This window comes from Olea europaea, chromosome 7 (assembly GCF_002742605.1).
Source record: "Olea europaea var. sylvestris chromosome 7, O_europaea_v1, whole genome shotgun sequence".
Classification (NCBI taxonomy): domain Eukaryota; kingdom Viridiplantae; phylum Streptophyta; class Magnoliopsida; order Lamiales; family Oleaceae; genus Olea; species Olea europaea.
In genome coordinates this window covers 8,213,782-8,234,415 of record NC_036243.1, presented here as the reverse complement: position 1 = coordinate 8,234,415, position 20,634 = coordinate 8,213,782, and the positions used below count along the sequence as shown (strand labels likewise).

At 39.6% G+C, this 20,634-nt stretch overlaps 2 protein-coding genes and 1 pseudogene across 3 annotated transcripts; all 3 read left to right on the top strand.

The window, feature by feature from the left end:
* The first annotated feature begins 438 nt into the window (after positions 1-438).
* On the top strand, positions 439-6,435 carry LOC111396888 (RING finger protein 10). 2 transcript variants are annotated; one of them, XM_023023485.1, is made up of 9 exons: positions 439-707; positions 1,075-1,121; positions 1,224-2,447; positions 2,647-2,735; positions 3,873-3,975; positions 4,078-4,182; positions 5,007-5,124; positions 5,761-5,937; positions 6,023-6,435. In XM_023023485.1, the coding sequence occupies exons 1-9, from the start codon at positions 524-526 to the stop codon at positions 6,181-6,183; spliced, it is 2,208 nt and encodes a 735-aa protein (XP_022879253.1). In that variant the 5' UTR covers positions 439-523; the 3' UTR covers positions 6,184-6,435. The 2 variants fall into 2 exon arrangements, with proteins under 2 accessions (XP_022879253.1, XP_022879252.1); XM_023023484.1 differs by having other exon boundaries at positions 1,066-1,121.
* A 1,407-nt stretch (positions 6,436-7,842) lies between these two features.
* LOC111397857 lies at positions 7,843-10,740 on the top strand. The gene is made up of 7 exons (XM_023024825.1): positions 7,843-7,906; positions 8,392-8,628; positions 9,299-9,392; positions 9,507-9,646; positions 9,926-10,010; positions 10,406-10,480; positions 10,551-10,740. Exons 1-7 carry the CDS (start codon positions 7,843-7,845, stop codon positions 10,738-10,740), a joined length of 885 nt encoding a protein of 294 aa, XP_022880593.1.
* Positions 10,741-16,059: 5,319 nt separating this feature from the next.
* The window catches only part of LOC111397856, a 17,596-nt pseudogene continuing 13,021 nt past the window's right edge, over positions 16,060-20,634 (top strand).

The window sequence follows — 20,634 nt, the reverse complement described above, 5'->3', positions numbered from 1 at the left end:
CATTGTAATATGTTATATTTCTAGAATCGTAATATGCTATATTTTTAGGGAGTTGACGAATGAGTTTAGTAATTGGCTGGTGATGGTGTCTGGTCGGGTTGGTGTGAGATGGTGGTGTGATAATTTTGCACGTATAATATTTCATATTTTTTAATAACATATTTAAAAAAAATAAAAATAAAAATCACTTTTCATAAAGTCTATGTGAAACACGCTTATTAGTGGCTGACCAAATTACCCTTCCCAAATGAGCTGAGTTGTTTACACGTGCCAATTTATTTGAGGAAATCGATGAAATTAGATGAAAAGGACTACTTGTACTAAGAATGATAGATCTGAGAATACAACTATCAAGAATGGAACAACAGGGATGATTTATGCAATTCAACAAATGATTGAGGCATTTTGTGTAAATTATCTAAATTATATTAATAATTAGGAGGCAAAAACCTCAGAGCCGAAGCTGAAGCCGAATCGAACAAAGGCGAAAAATCCAATCCCACCGCAGCCTAATTTCAATTTCATGTCCATCTCCCCCCACAAGAATCCAGGTTCAAAGTCATCTTCATCTGCTCAGCGTTCATCTCAATCCCCTTTTTCCGACCATGGATGCCTGTCTCCTGATCAACATCATGGCGAATCTAATCTCCACCACCAAACCTTACATGCCTCCTTCGGATCTCTCCGAATTTTTGACGATTTCGACGGTCTGTAATGTACCCTTCTTGTTTCTTTTGTAATTCAATTCACTTATACTTTTTGTGGGTATTTTCTGTGTTCCATTTTGGTGCTTGAAAATGAAACCCTAGAACTCCTCTTCTAGATGTTATAAAATTAAATTAATTTTATTTCTTTGGCGTTTTTGGCTGCTCTATTCGAAGTTTCTTCATCTACTGTTTTACTGCGGTTCGTCTGCTTAATATTTAAGTTTTCATTGTTTATTGAAATGTTTGACCTTTTGCAGTCATTTAATATGATTGCTAAGGTGAGTTTTTGCGGCATTTCTGGTTGTTAATGTGTGTGTTTCTAACTGCAGTTTGAAGTGCTTATTGTATTTTTGGTTAGCTTTTTCAGGGCAAGTGGGTCCAACTGCAGGATATTCTGATGGATCTTCCAGCGAGGTATTTTTACTCCTTTTTATTGTCTTATTGTAATTTTGATTCTTTTTTGTTTGAGTTTATTAAGTTTGATAGCTTCTTTTCATTATTTTTCTTACTCATCAGGTGAATGTGTATGAGAGCCAAAATGACTACACAAGTGAGACTTACGAAAACAGTGGTAAAAGCTCACACCATGAAGCTGCTACACAAGCTGGGGTAGGATTCACTGAACGGCGAGAGAAATTTTCTGTGACCCGTGTTAATGTAAGTAGCCATCAGACTACCCCAGCTACAAGTTCTCAAGGAAGAATGAATTTAACGGGAAGGAAAGGTCAGATGGTTAGTGGCAACCACTTACTGAATTTTCATTATGATCCTATACCTGTTTCTCGTCCACAGCCAAGAGCTCCTCCTGCCAGAAGACAACGGAAGAGAAAACCTTATAACAAGGATCTGTTCCTTCAAGCGAATTACAAGTTTGTATTGCTGGATTCTGGAAACCATGAGCTTGAGTCTATGGATCCGGATAAAATGTTATGTTGGGAGGATATCATTTGTTTGAAGTATTCAACATCCTCTCCTGTCCACTGTTCAATATGTTTGGAAGGTCCCTTATGCCCACAGATAACCTCATGTGGTCATATCTTTTGTTTCTCGTGCATTTTGCAATACTTTTCAATGGATGAATATGATGATAAAGCTGAATATTGGAAAAAGTGCCCACTATGCTTTACGATGATATCTTCAAAAGATTTGTACACCATCCGCATTGAGAGCGTTGAACAACACAGGATTGGTGGTGAAATAGAATTTGTTCTATTAACTCGCCAAAAAGATTCATTTACTTTATCAGTTAAAAACAATGAAGGAAATCATTTTGATGCCGAGATTCAAGATTCTTTCTCAAAGTTCTCCTTGACTTCCGATGTGGACCTGTCTGTTAGAGAGGCAATGTCAGATCTTGATAATTGGTTAGCCAGGGCATATTCAGGTCTAGTTGATGACATCGAGAAACTTCCATATGTCTGTTCTGCAATGAAACAATTAGAGCAAAGGAAGAACTACTGGAATGAGCATCATTTCAACAGCAAGCAGGATCATGCCAGTTCATACGGGTCTCCACCAACGCCAAAAGCTACTGTTGTGCGACAAACAACCTCTACTGGAATTAATGATAATCTAAAGTGGTTGCAAAAACCAGCTCCAGATAAAGTGGATGTGAATGTTAATGAATCATTAGATCATGATGGATCATCATCGTCTTCGTTTGATGAAAACAAGAATGGACACATGCATCCTAGTGGCTTCAAGGACATCAAAGACGCTGATTCTTACCATTTCTACCAGGTCAGTGATATCAATTTTATTTTATTCCTTCTTTTTTCCTCGTGTTTAGCTTGGGAAAGGAGGGGAATTTGGCAAACTGAGAAATCAAACATTGAAGTTATGTCAATCAATATGTAATTGTAGTCGTTGTGTGCCTTCCCTCGAAAGATGGTAATAGGTAATTGTAATCCTCTTCTTTTTTTGTGTATTCAAATTCCAGGCTGTTGATGGTCAGCACCTTATCCTTCATCCGCTAAATATGAAGTGTCTTCTACACCACTATGGTAGCTTTGATAAGCTTCCAAACAGGTTGGAGACAAGCTAATATCTCTGCTTCTGTTTTTTTAAACTAAAAAGTTGACTGCAAAACAAAACTTCTTAGCTACAAAAGATGCATTTTCCATTACAAGCTCAAAGTGAAGCGCATTTTTCTGGTCTGTTATTATTGTATATTGTAGAATTCTATTGATTTATTTCTTACCAAGTAAGGGATTGGTAGACCATAATTTCTTAGCATCATAATAATGGATCAAAGACATGCTATTATGCCCTTGTTTGATTTTGATTCTTTGAGAATCACTTCTCTACCAAGCTCATTTTCAACCACACTAATTATCACAAAATAAAAGAAAATATTTTTTTATGTTTCATAATTTTTCCCTACTTTTTAACCCCATGTTTACCAAAAATAATAATATTAAATAAATAAATAAAAATTCAAAGATCTATATTACCCGTGGATATCAGAATACATTGCATGTGGTTGTGAAAAGAACAATGATCAAAGATATATGTTGTTTTATGCTCTTTCGTGACTGAATTTCTTCTATTATTTAACGTGGATATGAGTTGCTCCATCCAACACCAGTGATTTCATGTTTAACACAAGCTTATCAAGGGCTTTAATATGGTATTTGAGCTTGGTTTTCTGTCAGTTCTTAGTCTTTTCATCACACCATTTGTATTTATCTGCAGACCGTGTCAGTTTGGTGAGAAAATTGTGTGTCAGACACGAGGGTATGACAGAAGACGATGAACTCAGTCCCACTTCTGTTCTTAATACAATCACTGGTTTTTTCGTACCAATACATATAGTTATGACCTCCCAAGTCCCAACCAACCCCAACTCCAGCATATAATATAAAGTTAATAGAGTAAAAGTAAAAATAGAAAGACTGCCAGTGAGCTCAGAACTATAGTATTTATCTAAATTTGGACACACGGAAATATATTGATGCACGTGTGTATTGTTTGATGTAATAATGTGTGTTTCCAAGTCTTGATTAGAAAATGATGCGCCCACTTCATAGTATTACGTGTTTCTGGAGTTGGAAGGTATAGACAGTTTCATGATAGAACTTTTTAAAGTTGTTCGAAAACTAGTAATGATGAAGATATTTTGCTGTGCTCTAGTTTGATGATTATTGACAGGAATTATAATTACAGAATCACTGGAAAGATACTACAGTTGGAGACAGTAACACAATCAGAGGCCATGCGGAGGCGCTATCGCTTCTTAAGCCATTTTTCTTTAACAACAACGTTTCAGGTGAATCCTAAAAATTTGTTTTAAACTATTCATAAAATGCAGAAGGAGAAGCCTAGTCTGTGTTGGTGGGTTGTCTTCACTTACTTTTGTGTCTCTTTACAGTTTTGTGAAATTGACCTATGCGGAATGTTGCCTACTGAATCCCTTTATCCATTTATGGATGAAATCAAGAGTAGGGAGAAGCAAAGGAAGCGACTTGCTCGAAAGGTATAATCTTTTGTGTTTGTGTCTGTTTCACCCTTCATCAGATAATCAAATTGTACTTTTCTTGATGAAGCCATGCAATTGCATGATTTTGTACTTTGTCTAGTATTTAATTTGTTGGCTTGCCTATCATGCTGTGATAGTTGGCTTGCAAACTTTCTTTTTGAATTTCCTTTTTCTGGGTTGGAAGAAGTGGATCTTGAGTTATCAACCAATTTGTTGCAACTCTAATCTGATGATTGTTCTTAAGGATCTACATTTTCACTGCCTTTACATATATTGAGTTATTACAAATGAACTAATGGAACCAACCGCATTCTAAGCCCCCTTTTGGCTCTTATTATTTGAGATTTTTAATTTTTTAGAATAGTGTTTTTTTTTTTTTTTTTTTTGGAGAATGGGTGGTTGAAAAAGAAGGAAAAGTTTTTGGTTTATGTGGAATATTATTCTATTGGAGAATGTGTGTTTGAACCATATAGAGAGAGAGATTAGCTTGATGCTGCTACACTTTCCCTATATGATCTCTTACCACAGTGAAAGTTGACCTCGATTACAATCTAGAGAGTAAAAAGTTTTCAATTATTTGGAATAGATGAGACAGCAGAAATACATTTGTGGGTATGGTCTCTCTCTCTCTCTCTGTGTGTGTGTGTGTGTGTGTGTGTGTGTGTGTATGCCCACGTTCTAAAATGCTCTTTAAAGGATAATCTACTGGCACATTTTCTATGCAATCGAGTCTCTACTTTCAATATTCATTTAAAATGTACATGTGTTATGCATTGTTGCTTAAGCCTTTCCTTTGATGTAACTTCATCTTTTGAATCCAGGAAAGCAAGGACAAAATTAAGGCTGAAAGTTCTGCCAGTCAATTTTTGCCTACACCATATTACTTAGCACAGTCCTCTTATGATGTACCCCCTAGCTTTTCCATGGAGGACTTTGAAGGTGATATTTCTTACCAGAAGATAGTCTGAATAACTTTGATGACTATATTTGAATCCTGGAAAACAAGTATTTTAATTTTTTTTAAGATTAGTGTGGAAGTAAAATAATATGGCCTTAAGAGATATCGTGATAAATAGAAATCTTCAATCTATTCTGTTATATTTTTATCAAATGGGTTTAGTGATTGACTTTTTGGTACCTTTTATAAGCCATTTAAGTTGAGCGTTTTCCCCAAGAAATATCTGTATGCAAGAACAATCTTTTTACTGGTAACTGTTGTGTGCACTCTAATGCATTTAGTTGTAAATTGATAGCTTCTAAAAATAACCTGAGCAAGAAGATCAATGTTCTGTTCAATAAATGTGGCTGCTGGAATGCAATGGTGCTTGATTATCAGTTTATCTTCTATCTATTGCATCAGTGTCTCAGCAGTATATGACGCTTGCGCTGATATTTCTCCTATTGTTTTTGTATGTATTTTTTGATACCCACAGACCTGGTGTTTTTTCCATATTACTTTGTGGTATTTGACACGAAATTTTATTCCACTTATCATTTGGTTTGCACGGCATATAATTGAGACATCTGCGCAATTATAAACTTATTGTTCGTTCCGTTATATTTGTTCTTACTAAGCTTTGGGAAGTCCACCCGTAACATCGTCAAGTCCTCCAACAATTGGGGAGAGGCAGTCGTTTTCAAGTGTTGCAAGGTTAGGTTTTGCCGCTGGACATGATTCTCCAGCTTTGAAAACAGAGGAAGGTCAATCTCTTCCTAAGATTGATGTACCCCACGGCTCTTCTGATGCAGCAGGTCTTGACTTTATGAGGACTGGCTTGTCATTTGATGTTGCCATGCTTTGTATCTATAATTGAAATGTGTACTGTCGTTCTTGTAGGATTTAGAAACGCAGGTTCCTTATCATTTGCCAGTGTTACATCTAGAGCAAAGCCTGCTGTTGAAGAAGGCCTGCATATGTCCAAGGTGAATGAATCGGGGAAGAAGGGGAAGAAATCAAGTCGTGTCCTCCTATCCACAGCAGGTGGTCGACGTTATTGAGAAAATGCTTTTAAACTGCTGCATGGTTATTTTCCTGTGGAATAATGATGCTGACATCCTTTCTTGGCCGTTTGTTTAGGCAATTTATTTATGTTTCATTTCCATTTATTTATGCTTATGCTTTATTGGGCTTGTATATGAGGTTGGCCCAAGCCTCTTAACTATTGGGTTTATATTTTGTTATTTATATGGCTGTAATTGGAACTTCCAAAGTTAGTAGATGAATGAAATTATTCACATTGGCATGTTGTCCATTTTCCCTTCCCTCATTCTACCCTACGCGCTCCCTTTCTTTGTCTTCTCCTGTTTCTATTATTCTGTCTCTTCTTCTTTTTAATGATCCTACATCAAAATTGGTATTAGAGCTAAACTTGGGAATTGCTCATCTCCTACAGCTATTGCATCAAATCTGGTTACCTTCATCAAACTCTTTTCCGGAACAAAACTACTATTTCAAAACTACCAAACAATAACCACCTCGCACACAATCTTGTAGGACATCCCACAACGCCCAACCCCACCCAACAACTCGCTACAACCTTGCTATCATTATAACCTAATACTATACTAATCATCACCAAAAACAACCATCGGTTGAAAGCAAGTCTCTACCCAGTTCGCAAATCCTGACCCCAAATCACACATCGACCTCCACCGCAACAGTCAACTGCCACCATCAACTATTCATGGTAACAACAAATCCCGATCCAATCATTCTAGTTCCACCTTATCTACACAACCGACACCCAGCTGTAGCCACACCATTCACTCCAACCACTTAAATCAAAGGCAACATCTATTGCGCAAAAAAAAAAAAAAAAAAAAAAACCACAATAATTTCACATTTTTCACAAAAAAAAAAAAAAAAAAAAAAACACCAGTAATATCCCAAAAATCGTCCCTTCATCTCCGCTGGCACTAGTAAGCCATCGAAATCGGTCACCACCAACAACTTCGATCTCCAGCAAGATCGCAGCTAGCCGTCGATTACCACCACCACCAATGGTGAAGCTCCACTGTAGCCGCCATCAAGGTTTCTTCCCTTAAGCATAAACCCCAGGTAAGGATTAGCTTGCCATATTTAGTTTTACATAACCCCACCCCCCTCCCCCTCTCCCAAAAAAACAAAAAAAAAAAAAAAAAAAAAAAAAAAAAAATCAAATTCAAATTCAAATTCAAAATTTAAATGTTGGGATAATTATTTTCATTTCTTGAACGAGTTGTTTACTAAACTCTTTGTGCATTTCATTTAGCTGGTATTACATTGCATACAGTTGCATAATGGTCGTCTTGTCATATCGAGTTTCAATACTTTGACTATGAACCCTTCCCAGTTTGATGCCCTTACTCGAAAATTAGCTCAACTACAAGTTCAATTAGCGATTATACAAACTAAAGTGACTGCTACTCGTGAAGAGAGTAAAGACCTAGCTACGAGGGTAAACATTTTAGAACAAAACCCTCATTCGACATAGGCTAACAACTCTGAATCGTCTCATAATATGTCCTATCGTCATCGATAAGGTGTTCAACGTGATCGAAGAGATAGGGAACAAGATCGCGAGCATGAATGAGGCCATGACCATTACAGTACTCATTCGCCTTCCCACCATGAAGAGTGTTACTTTCGAAATATCAAATTAGATGCTCCTACTTTCGATGACTGCTTATATTCTAGAGTTTTTACTTAATAGATTAGAGACAATGACTCTTTCTTGTCATGGTATAGAGTCCTAGAGGATTGAAGAATTCAATTTCCCAGTTTTAAATTAATTGGTACTGTCCAACTCTTTTAAAAAAGTGTTGAGGATCTTCTTGAGAGGTGTCGTGCACCTCCCGTTGAAAGCTAAAATGAAATGAAGCGTCGACTTCAAGAAAAGTACTTACCTTGATCTTACGGGGGTAATTTGTTGGATTGACTATGTTATTCAATTTAATGAATTTCGAATGTGATGTCACATTGTTGAGGATGAAACTATGATTTTGAGTTAGTTTAGATAGAGCCTAGGCGATGATCTTAGACGTGAGTTTGTCCTACAATGTGTCACCCACTCTTGATCACGCTTATTCATTAGTTGAAATTACAAGTCGATAACTAAGACTTCATATGGAAAGGTAGTAACAATCGTCCTTCAGTCTCATTGGTACTACCTCCCCCTGTTAAGTCCCTTTCATGACATCCTCCATCTAATGCGTCCCCTGCTTTAGATAATGAAGGTAAAGCTCCTGAAATTTCAAGAACTTCTTCTCGCTTGCAGTGTTTTAACTATAAGGACTTCGACCATATCTCCTCCGAATGTTCGAGTCGTGCCTTGGTTATTGAGGAACAGAAGGATGTCGTAGATGAGCAGCAAGAAGATCAAGTCTATAAGCCTAAGTTTGAAAAGTTTGATGATTTTGAGGATACCTTCTTGTTTTGCCTTCGTGCCCTTCCTATATGTCTAGGTTCTGCGCTAGCCCTTGACACCTCTCGATTAAGTGTTGTAGTTGTATCCTTACCCAACCTAAAGATATCGATGATTAACATCGTCATGCCATTTTTCATACTTACGTCAAGATCAACGATAAGGATTATAAAATTATTGTGGATAGTAGAAGTTGTATTGATGTTGTTTTTGTAGCTACGATGTCCTGTCTTGGGTTGAAACCAATCCCACACCCTCAATCGTATAATGTCTCTTGGGTTAACACTTCTTCTATATTTTCTGAAACAGTTTTGTCTAGTACTCATCCAATTTCTTAAGTATAAGGATCACATATGGTGTGACGTCATTCCTATGGATGTTGGACACGTCATTTATGGTCGACCTTGATTGTTCGATTTGGATAGTTACATTCATGGTTTGTCAAATTCATGTTCCTATGTATTTATTTGGATAGAAGATTCATCTTAATCCTTTTCATCAAAATCTGTTGACTCGCAATAAGCCAAAAAAAAATTATCGAACCAAAAGGATTACATGACACTCATGGATAGTCCTGTCGTGTTTGCTGTGTTTGTCATGCAAGTCTCGTTGGATCTCCAACAGTGACCCTAGTTGAGGTCCATCATTCCTTCAAAAATTTCAAGATGTCTTTATTGAGTACCTCTCTAATCTATTGTCTCCTTTACAAGATATTCAACATGTTGTAGATCTTGTTCTAGATTCGTCTCTCCCAAATTTGCCCCACTATAAGATAAATCATACTGAGCATGCTGAGCTCCAGAGGCAAGTGCATAAGCTCCTTTACAAATGATTCATTTGTGAGATTTTAGGTCCTCGTGCGGTTCTCATCCTTTTGACACCTAAGAAAGATTGTTCTTGGAGGATGTGCATTGATAGTCATGCCATCAATAAAAGCACTGTCAAGTATCATTTCCCAATCCCTCGACTTGATGATATACTTGATATGATGATTGGTGCCATAATCTTTTCCAAAATTGATTTAAAGAGTGGGTATAACCAAATTAGGATTTGCCCAGGTGACGAGTGGAAATTACATTTAAAATGAAGGATGGTCTTTACGAGTGATTGATCATGCCTTTTGGACTGACAATGTTCAAAGTACTTTTATGAGGGTTTTGACACAGACCCTTACGCCATTCATGGGTCAATTCATGATGACATTCTTGTGTATAGTAAAAATTAGAGAACAACATCGAGATATCATCTTACACAAGTCTGTTCTATACTTCGTGCTATAAGCCTGTATAATAATGTGAATAAATGTTCTTTCTTCACCGATATAGTTATCTTCTTAGGATTCACTTTTTCCACTGTGGGAATAACTGCTGACCTACAAAGATTTCTACAATTACTTGGCTTGAACCCAAGACTATACATGACGTTAGGAGTTTTCATATCTTAGACACCTTTTATCGTTGCTTCATCAGGGGATTTAGCACAATCATGGCTCCTATCACACGGTGAATGACAGAAACCCCAATCATGCGACTTCTTGATTTTTTCAAAGTTTTGTAGTCGAATGTTATGTGTCAGGTGTATGAATAGGTGGAGTACTTGAGTTAGGAACGCCATCCTGTTGCTTATTTTAGTGAGAAATTAAATAATGTCAAATAACAGTACTCGACTTATGATAAGCAGTTGTACAAGCTTTACGCTATTAGCGTCATTACTTATTACCCCAGGAATTTGTCTTCTATTTGGACTATGAGGCCCTTTACTTTAATTCTCCAAAACAATTAAATTGTAGGTATGATCGCTGGATTGAATATTTGCAGGCCCTATTCTTTTGTTTTGAAGCATAAAAAGGGTGTTGAAAACCAAGTGATTTATGCTTTAAGCCAAGGTCATAGGTTTTGAAAGGCTTAAAAAAGAGTGCAAGTCATGTCCCCTTTTTAAAGACATTTTTCTTGCATTGCAAAGTGGGCAGATGGATACTACTAATGGTCTCTGTCTTGAAGAGGGCTATCTATTTAGATCGAATAAGTTGTGCATCCCTAGGACTTCAGTGCGAGATTTTATAGTTTTGGAAAGTCATGCCGATAGATTAGTCGGACATTTTGGGCGTAATAAGACAATAGAGGAAATTGTCATTTCTATTAGCCTAATTTAAAAGCAGATATGGCTAATATAGTTAGCAAATGCAACACTTGTCAACAAACCAAGCAAAAGAGGTAGATCATGGGTCTCTAAATGTCTTTTCCTATCCCTAATTGTCCTTGACAAGACGTCAGTATGGATTTTGTATTAGGTATGCCACGTACTCCAAAGAAACATGACTCCATTTTCATATAAGTAGCGCACTTTATCCCTTGTAACAAGACTTTTTATGCAACTAAGGTTGCTAAGTTATACTCTTATGAGAACGTCAAGTTGTATGGTATTAGCCATTTTATGGAGAACCCTATAGTATACGGTTGGCACTAGATTGAAATTCTCTACTGCCTATCACCCACATACTGATGGTCAAACTGAAGTTGTCAATCGTAATTTTGGTAATCTATTAAGATGTTTGGTCCAAGAAAATCTTAGGAATTGGGATTTGATCCTCCCTATAGTTTAAATTGGAAGCAATAAATCATATAAACTTCGAGCTAATTTACATACACGACAAGTTGAATTTAACATTGGGGATTAAGTTATGATTTGAATTAGATCGAATCTGGATCCGTTTTCAAGTTGCAAGCTCGTAGTGCTGGTCCTTTTAAAATTTTAAAGTGTATTGGTTGAAATGCTCATGTCATTGATTTACCATTACATTTTGTCTACCACTGTACCTTAAATGTTGAGGATTTAGCTACTTATGAAGGCCATTTTAATCCATCTGATAATCATTTTATAACTCCATATTTTGACCATCAACCTAAACATGTTATTCCTTTCCCGATTCCACCTGTTACAGTACACAGAGATAAAATTGATACTATTTTAGATAAATAGATAGTGTTGACCAAGGATGGAGAGATTCAATATTTCCTAGTTCGTTGGGTAGGTTGACCGAAATCTGATTGTACTTGGATCCTGAGAGAGACACTTTAGCGGCTTGATCCCGATTTATTGGAGCATTGTAGGAGTCAGTAGGATCTTCCTTTGTCCGGATCACCACCTTTACGTGTTTATAGACGTCGAAAGAAATTTGGTTCAACCGTTGAGTTTGTAGGTGGATGTTTGACAACAGTATTTTGTGATTAACCACTTAACAGGGTTGAGTTTTTTCTCCCACCCTGGGGAGTTGATATGGACATCCTTCGTTGGGCCGTTTGTTTAGACCATTTATTTGTGTTTTATGTCTATTTATTTATGCTTTATTGGGCTTGTATATGGGTTTGGCCCAAACCCCTTTAACTATTAGGTTTATGTTTTTGTTATCTATATGGTTGTAATTGGAACTTCCTAAGTTAGCTGATGAATGAAATTATTCACGAAAATCAGGGGAACATTTTAACATTTCTAAAATCAGAAATTTTTAATATGTTATAAAATAAAAATTTAAACTCACAAAACCTAATTCCTCCTGCATTTCACGTCGTCGCCTCTCCCTCTACATTTCTCCCACAGTCGCACAGCCCTCCATTCTCTCCTCTCTCTTTCTCTCTCTAAATTTCTTCCCCCGGGCTCCAATGGCGCTTCCCTCCACCGGCGGAGACAAGGCTATTGGCTCGTAGCAAGACGAAGTAGAGAGGCTCCTCCGCGCGCAACGCAGCAACGAGGCGGTGTTGTTGCAGTAGTCCTCGCCGCATCGTTGGCTCATTTTAATTTTTCGATTCAATCTACTATGGGGTCTACAGTAGCGATGGTGGTTTGTGGATGGTAGAGAGACTCGACGAGGTGATGTTGTTGCGGTGGTCTGCGCCGCCTCGCTACCTCATTGTAGTTTTTCGTTTCGATCTATGTGGTCTGCGGTGGAGGAGAAACAGAGGTGTGTTGGGTGGTGGTGGTGGTTGATAGGTGGTGGTGGAGTCCATTGTCAGATTTGGGGATTTTTTTGGTGTGGGTTGTGGTGGTCGTGCGGTGGTGATGGTGACTGTGCCTGTAACTCTCGATTTGTGACTTGCATTGGATGTATGACCTGAAGGTTTTCTGTTTTGTTACAGATTGCAAGGTTGTGGTGGTGGGCGTGACTCATAACAGTGGTGTGGTAGTGTTGTTGGAAGCGGTGGTCACATATTATTTGGTCAATTGTGACTAGTGAATTGATTAATCAGTGACCAATAAATAAAATAAATAATGCGTGATCAATGAAAAAGATAAATTGTGACTAAAAAATAATGTGTGACCTAAAAAATTAATAAATTGTGATTGTTGTGACCTATAATATTAGTGATATGTGACCTATAAGTAAAATGTGATTTTCGATCTGTGACTGTTTGAATGGTTGTGACCAATTATCTACGTGATTGCTATTAATAATTGGATATGTGACCTGATAATTGTGACTGCGACCTTTGATTGTGATTTACAATTGATTAAGTTGTGATCGAAAAGTTAATCGTGACTTGAAAATTGTGATTTGTGACTTCCGATTGTGACTCACTTTTTATTAAATTATGATTGAAAAAAATAATTGTGACTAATTAATTCAATAATTTGCAATGAGTAAATACGTTGTGATCAATAATATTTTTGAATATGTGACCTATAAATTTTGTGAATTTGCAATCAAAAATTATCCTGTGACTTATAAAAATTTTGATTTGTGCCAAGAAATAAGTTGTGATCAATAATTTGATAATTTGTGACTAAAAATTAATTCGTGACTAATTAATTAGATAACTGTGATAAAAAATTATCCCGTGACTTATAAATTTTTTTATTCGTGACCTAAAAACAATGTGACCTATAAAATTTTCGATCTATGACCAATAATTTGATTAGTTGTGACTAAAGATTAATCTGTGACTAATTAATTTTTTGATTTGTGACTAATGAACAAACTGTGACCTATAAAATTTTTGAATTATGATCGTAAAATAATTTTTGACATAAAATTTTTGATTTGTGACCAAAAAATAATAAGAGGCTAATTAAATTGTTAAGTTGTGACCAAATTGTATAGATATGTGACCTAAATATATTTAATTAATTAATTAATTAATTAAATCATAAATATATTTTAATAAAAATTTGATTTTTGAAGTTTGAAACTTGTTTCCTTAATTTTGAAATATATCATACTTAATCTCTTGTTTATGAAATTTTTCCTTATATAAATCCAAACGGGCTTGTCCTGACCCGGTCCAATATTTAATTAACTCATTTAATTAAATTCAGTCCGTGAATTAATTAATTCGGGCCTTACTAAATTAATTAATTAACAAATCACAATCTTTCAGTTCTCCTTTTGTGTGCAACCCATTAGGTTCTTGATCACAATACCTAACGATATAAAATATTATTTTGATATAATCAAAATCGATAAATTAAAATACCATTTTAATTTATCATCAACTCATGTACACCGTCCCAAATTGACAGCTAGCAATGTGTTAGGGCAATACATGTGACGAAAAATGACACGTGGTATGATAACCAAACTCGTTCATTTACCGTGAAATTATATCCCTTCGTCAATATGACTCGATCAGTTACGAGATATAGAAGTATGTCAATCACAATTATTGATCATATCTTTCATTTCACTATTAAGTTAATATGAGTCGAAAACTCATTTTCGACTTCTGAGTATCCCTTGGCTAAGGGTTTCGTTATCGACTTAATTGAATGGAATGTAGATCATAATATCTTACTATCTAAGAGTGACAAATCATCTATTGATCATTTACAACCTTCATACGACTCTTAACATACTCGAACGATGCGATATTAGCGGCCTTTGGCAGAGCCACCGCCAAAGTATGACTGTCCTTATATCAGAAACCATGATGATCTCAAGTCAAAGGACCAATTTTACTATCGAATGTTAGAGATTAAACACTAACACTCAAATAGTTATCCATGTGAAATCTCTTAGTGAGTTTTTAATGTTTTGTTTTATAACAAAATATCCACGTGTTCATTTAAGTGTTATCATACTTTAGGTTGTGAGATTAATTATTTACTTCACAAGTAAAAAATGCCACACGTGATGGTCTATCCGTAATAACGATATCCATATCTTGTTATTACTTACGACCACAGATTATTTAAGATTCAATCATATATAATTTGCATCTCACAATCACAGCTGCTTATGATTTATAAATTATCAAGTCTTGAATTTATGGACTCTATTATTTAATATTATTCATCAGAATATGAATTTAAATAAAAAAATAGATCTTGCCAAAAATAAATACATTAAATATATTAAAAATGTTTACACCCTAAATCGATTGAATTTAGAGCATAACACTTAGACATTGGAGATATGACTCCTCTTCGTATCATTTCATTTGTTTGGATAGTCATTGATTTAGCGGCTTTTATTTTAATTGGGTTGGATATTGGAGGGTTTAGATTGTTGATTGGTCGGCTTTTTTTTTTCCTGTTAAGAAAAAAAAGTATTCTTGGTATCCGTATCGTTGACAGAAGTTTTATGACCTCAGAGAGTCAAACCCAAATTATCATCACACAAGGATGGCTTAATTACAGGCATTTTCGTCATGTTCTTCCACCAAACTTCTTTTCCATGGTTCTAAAAGAGGTACACAAAATATGCATATAATTTCCTCCGACTAACTTCACTTCTAGAGAAAGGCTTCATCGGAAGATGTATGCCACATAGCATTATTCAAATTAGTATTTTATGAATGATTTAAGGGGTGGCATTGTTGAGAGTTATTTTTGTTTGAAATGCCAGCTAGGCGTGAAAACGAGCGAGTTTCACGGTCATGCTGTTGTTGCTAACATTGGTCTTGCCCGTAAATTCACGTCTGTTTCTTGATTGATTACAGTTTTAATATTATGCAGCAGGGTGATCAAATTATAGTAAACAGTTATTTTTTTTTCTCCCTTTTCAACTGGAAGTTATAGTAGTGTTCTTCATGAATTACTTTCTTTCTCAGCAGTTCTGTTTAATAGTCTGCATTTAATTTTCAATTTTGAAGTGATAACGTAATAATCATTGTCCTTTCTACGAATTTGCATTTTCTTGCACCTGTGATGAATTGAACTGGTTTCCTCTTAATGGCTTGGAGACATTTTGTCCGAGTATAATTTGGCAAATAAACAATTTGATTTAGGCTTCCCAAAAAGACTTCCATTAACATGGTCTTGGAGACAAATTGCGGATGGTTTTCGTGTTGAATGATTAGTTTTTTTATTTAGAGGCGTTTCTTTACGCAATCCATCAGTAGCATCTTGCACAAGCTTTCTAGCATCTGTTATGTTTTAGTTGGTCTGTTTAATAACCCTGATGAATTTGTTAGAATGATGAAGCTATCCAAGCAGTTATGGCAAGTAAAGTAATATTGAGCCAGTGACTTCTAGTGCCATGAACAAAAAAATTTTGCTCAACAAATTGAACAAAGTGTTTCTGGCCTATAGTGGTGGCCTCTTTTCTTTCATTTTTTAATATGTATAAGATGATTTGATAGGATCTAGTCTCATTATCCCTCGAAATTCTTCTACTTCTCTATCGAAAGCTCTGGTAGATTTGTCAACTCGTGCATCTCAATTGGTAATACTAACTGTTGACCCCAAAAAGTGTGCCAACAGATGCCGGTCCCACCCGCGCTTGCGTGGGCGAATGTCCAACACGCTAAGACACGTGGACGGTCTAAATGAGCGGTTCAAAGGGGCGTGGGAGTAGCCCAACGACGCGGGACGGTAACGTTCGGGATCCGACGGGTTGTTCGTAATCCGGTTGTACAATAATTACCAACCGGTGCTCGTAGATGTATACTCAAAAATGTATAGACTCGATCTGTGTATTGCTAGTAAATGGGAGAGAGTTGAGTAAAATGTAGTTTTTAGTATTGATTCATGCATTCGCCTTTTGATATTACACAAGGGAAGTATTTATAGTAATGCATATGAAATGGGAGCCCTTGGATGAAGTGGTACGTGGCCTCATCTCTTTAGTCCAAACATCTTTTCTAGATATGGGGCTTGACTTGCTAGCTTACGGCACATTTATTGCTTGTGCAGGGCCTCCATGCTAGTGACAAGACTTGACATTTATGCTTGTGACAAACGTTCCATTAGTCATTCGAATAAGATCTGTGCAGGTGATCTCTTGGGAGAAGTGACTGTGGAGGATGTTTCCTTGTGGTTCAGAGGCTCGCGCATCAGCTTGGGGGCTTCGGCCATTTGTCATGATACTTCCACTTGAGGGCCTCAGCTGCTCTCAACAGGTTACAGCAGAGCCTGGCTTCGGTTCGTAGGCCTCGGTCAACGGGCCTCGGACAAGAGGAGCCTCGGCAGATGGACTTCGGCTCAAGTAGTTCGGATGTAGCCCACCTCGACATTGTGTGCCACCTCGGTAGGAATGCCATGTGGGTCGCCATGAGTGGGCCATTGTCCTAGGTAGGTTGGCCAGGTGTGACAACACGCAACAATAGTCCCCCAAGTTCAAGTATATTCATTTATGTTATGCGTGGACTTTAATGGAGTAAAAATTGAAAGAATTTTTTAACCCCGAATAATAGTCCCCGAAGTCCAAGTATAGATATTTATATCATGGTTGGAGTTTGAGAAGAGTCGCTGTGGGTGGGAGATGAAGTAGGCGAGGTGTTTGAAATCTGAAGATGAGCCGAGGGGGGTGAGAGCCGAACCGCGAGGTTTTGATGCTGAGTGGTGAAGAGAAGCAGAGGTGGTTTGAGGAACCGAACCTGCGAGGCGGTGAAGAGGAAGCCAAGGTGGTTGAGGAACCGAACCTGCGAGGCGGTGAAGAGGAAGCCAAGGTGGTTGAGGAACCGAACCTGCGAGGCGGTGAAGAGGAAGCCAAGGTGGTTGAGGAACCGAACCTGCGAGGCGGTGAAGAGGAAGCCAAGGTGGTTGAGGAACCGAACCTGCGAGGCGGTGAAGAGGAAGCCAAGGTGGTTGAGGAACCGAACCTGCGAGGCGGTGAAGAGGAAGCCAAGGTGGTTGAGGAACCGAACCTGCGAGGCTTTGATGATGAATGGTGAAGAGGAAGCCGAGTTGGTTGAGGAACCGAACCTGCGAGGCTTTGATGCTGAATGGCGAAGAGGAGAAGTCGAGGTGGTTAAGGAACCGAACCTGCGAGGCTTTGATGATGAATGGCGAAGAGAAAGCCGAGGTGGTTGAGGAACCGAACCTGCGAGGCTTTGATGCTGAATGGTGAAGAGGAAGCCGAGTTGGTTGAGGAACCGAACCTGCGAGGCGGTGAAGAGGAAGCCGAGGTGGTTTGAGGAACCGAACCTGCGAGGCTTTGATGCTGAATGGCGAAGAGGAAGCCGAGGTGGTTGAGGAACCGAACCTGCGAGGCTTTGATGCTGAATGGCGAAGAGGAGAAGCCGAAGTGGTTGAGGAATCGAACCTGCGAGGCTTTGATGCTGAATGGCGAAGAGGAGAAGCCGAGGTGGTTGAGGAACCGAACCTGCGAGGCTTTGATGCTGAATGGCGAAGAGAGAAGCCGAGGTGCTAGATTGGGCAGAGGAGCTGTATCCCAATTTGGACCTGGCTCACTTATGTCCGAATTTGTGGATGAGGTACCTCAGACCCCAGCTGAGGAGGTCCAGGGTGATGGAGAAGTTGATGCCGAAGCCCCAAGTGCTGAGGCAGAGGAAGCAACTACTGATGCCCAAGTTGCCGAAGCTCCAAGTGCTGAGGCGCCTCCGTCATCTAGCCAGGCATAGACTAGGTTTTACTTTTCAGTATTTCGGATGTAATGGCCAGAGGCCCTCCTTTGTAATCTTCCTTGAAATATCAATATAATGTCTTTCTTCTTTCATTGTTGTTCTTGGTTCCAATCAATCAACTTTGTGAGCCTCGGACTGAAATAAACGAACATAACTTGAGTGACTGAATTGTGCGAACCTCGGACTTAAGCAAATTAACATGACTTAAGGAGATGAATAGTGTGAGCCTCGGACTGTAGCGATTGTGGCTTCTCCCCTCGGCGTTCAGCAAGGCCAAAGGGAGGCATGTGTTATCGCCTCGGAATTCAAGCGAGGTGGCCCATAGGTGGGTCCCGAGCCTCTCCTCCGAGGTGACGACGCATCCCAGACATGGTGGATGGTGCAGCCATGTTGGGGCTTCTCCCCTTGGCGTTCAGCAAGGCCAAAAGGAGGCATGTGCTAGCGCCTCAAAGTTCAAGCGAGGTGGCCCAGAGGTAGGTCTCGAGCCTCTCCTCCGAGGTGACGATGCATCCCAGACATGGTGGATGGTGCAGCCATGTTGGGGCTTCTCCCCTTGGCGTTCAGCAAGGCCAAAAGGAAGCATGTGCTAGCGCCTCGGAGTTCAAGCGAGGTGGCCCAGAGGTGGGTACCGAGCCTCTCCTCCGAGGTGACGATGCATCCCAGACATGGTGGATGGTGCAGCCATGTTGGGGCTTCTCCCCTTGGCGTTCAACAAGGCCAAAAGGAGGCATGTGCTAGCGCCTCGGAGTTCAAGCGAGGTGGCCCAGAGGTGGGTACCGAGCCTCTCCTCCGAGGTGACGACGCATCCCAGACATGGTGGATGATGCAGCCATGTTGAGGTTTCTCCCCTTGGCGTTCAACAAGGCCAAAAGGGAGGCATGTGCTAGAGCCTCGGAGTCTAAGCGAGGTGGCCCAGTGGTGGGTCCCGAGTCTCTCCTCCGAGGTTACGACGCATCCCAGACATGGTGGATGGTGCAGCCATGTTGAGGCTTCTCCCCTTGGCGTTCAGCAAGCCCAAAAGGGAGGCATGTGCTAGAGCCTCGGAATCCAAGCGAGGTGGCCCAGTGGTGGGTCCCGAGCTTCTCCTCCGAGGTTACGACGCATCCCAGACATGGTGGATGGTGCAGCCATGTTGAGGCTTCTCCCCTTGGCGTTCAGCAAGCCCAAAAGGGAGGCATGTGCTAGAGCCTCGGAATCCAAGCGAGGTGGCCCAGTGGTGGGTCCCGAGCCTCTCCTCCGAGGTTACGACGCATCCCAGACATGGTGGATGGTGCAGCCATGTTGAGGCGTCTCCCCTTGGCGTTCAGCAAGCCCAAAAGGGAGGCATGTGCTAGAGCCTCGGAATCCAAGCGAGGTGGCCCAGTGGTGGGTCCCGAGCCTCTCCTCCGAGGTTACGACGCATCCCAGACATGGTGGATGGTGCAGCCATGTTGGGGCTTCTCCCCTTGGCGTTCAGCAAGGCCAAAGGGAGGCATGTGGTTGTAGCCGGAGTATGCATCCATGAAGCTCAATAACTCGTGCCCAGCCGTGGAGTCCACCAATTGGTCAATCCTTGGAAGCGGAAAGCTGTCTTTCGGGCAAGCTCTATTGAGGTTTGTAAAGTCGATGCATACCCTTCATTTGCCATTGTGTTTCTTAACCAAGACCGGGTTGGAGACCCACCTCGGATAGGTGGACTCCCTGATGAAGCCATTTTGGATGAGCTTCTGAACCTCTTCCTCTAAGGCCTCATACCTCTCAGGGTTGAGAGCTCTCCCTTTTTGTCTATACGGGGCAACATTAGGATCAACTTTCAAGTGGTGGCAGCTGATCTTGGGGTCTATGCCCACCATGTCCTCATGCCTCCAAGCAAAGACGTCAAGGTTCTTTCCTAGGAAATCCTTAATCTTTTCTCTCAAGATGTTGGATAGGCCTCTGCCTACTTTCAACACCTTGGACGGATATCGGGGGTCGGCTGAGAAGCTCTCAAGTTCCTCTACAGGGGATGCTTGAGGCTCATGTTCCATTACGCGGGGGTCGATCTCATCAACGATCAGCACCTCCTGATTAAGCGGTGCGTCAATCATATCAACATCTTCTTGATCAATGGGAGCGTCACCTGGGACATCGCCATGACCACATCAGCTATGATCACGTGGACGTCCCGGGGCTCTACCTTCTTAATGGAGCTTAGATAGTACTCTCTCGAGCCTCTCTGGTCGTCTCTCACCGTTGCCACCCCATTTTCTATTGGGAATTTCATGCAT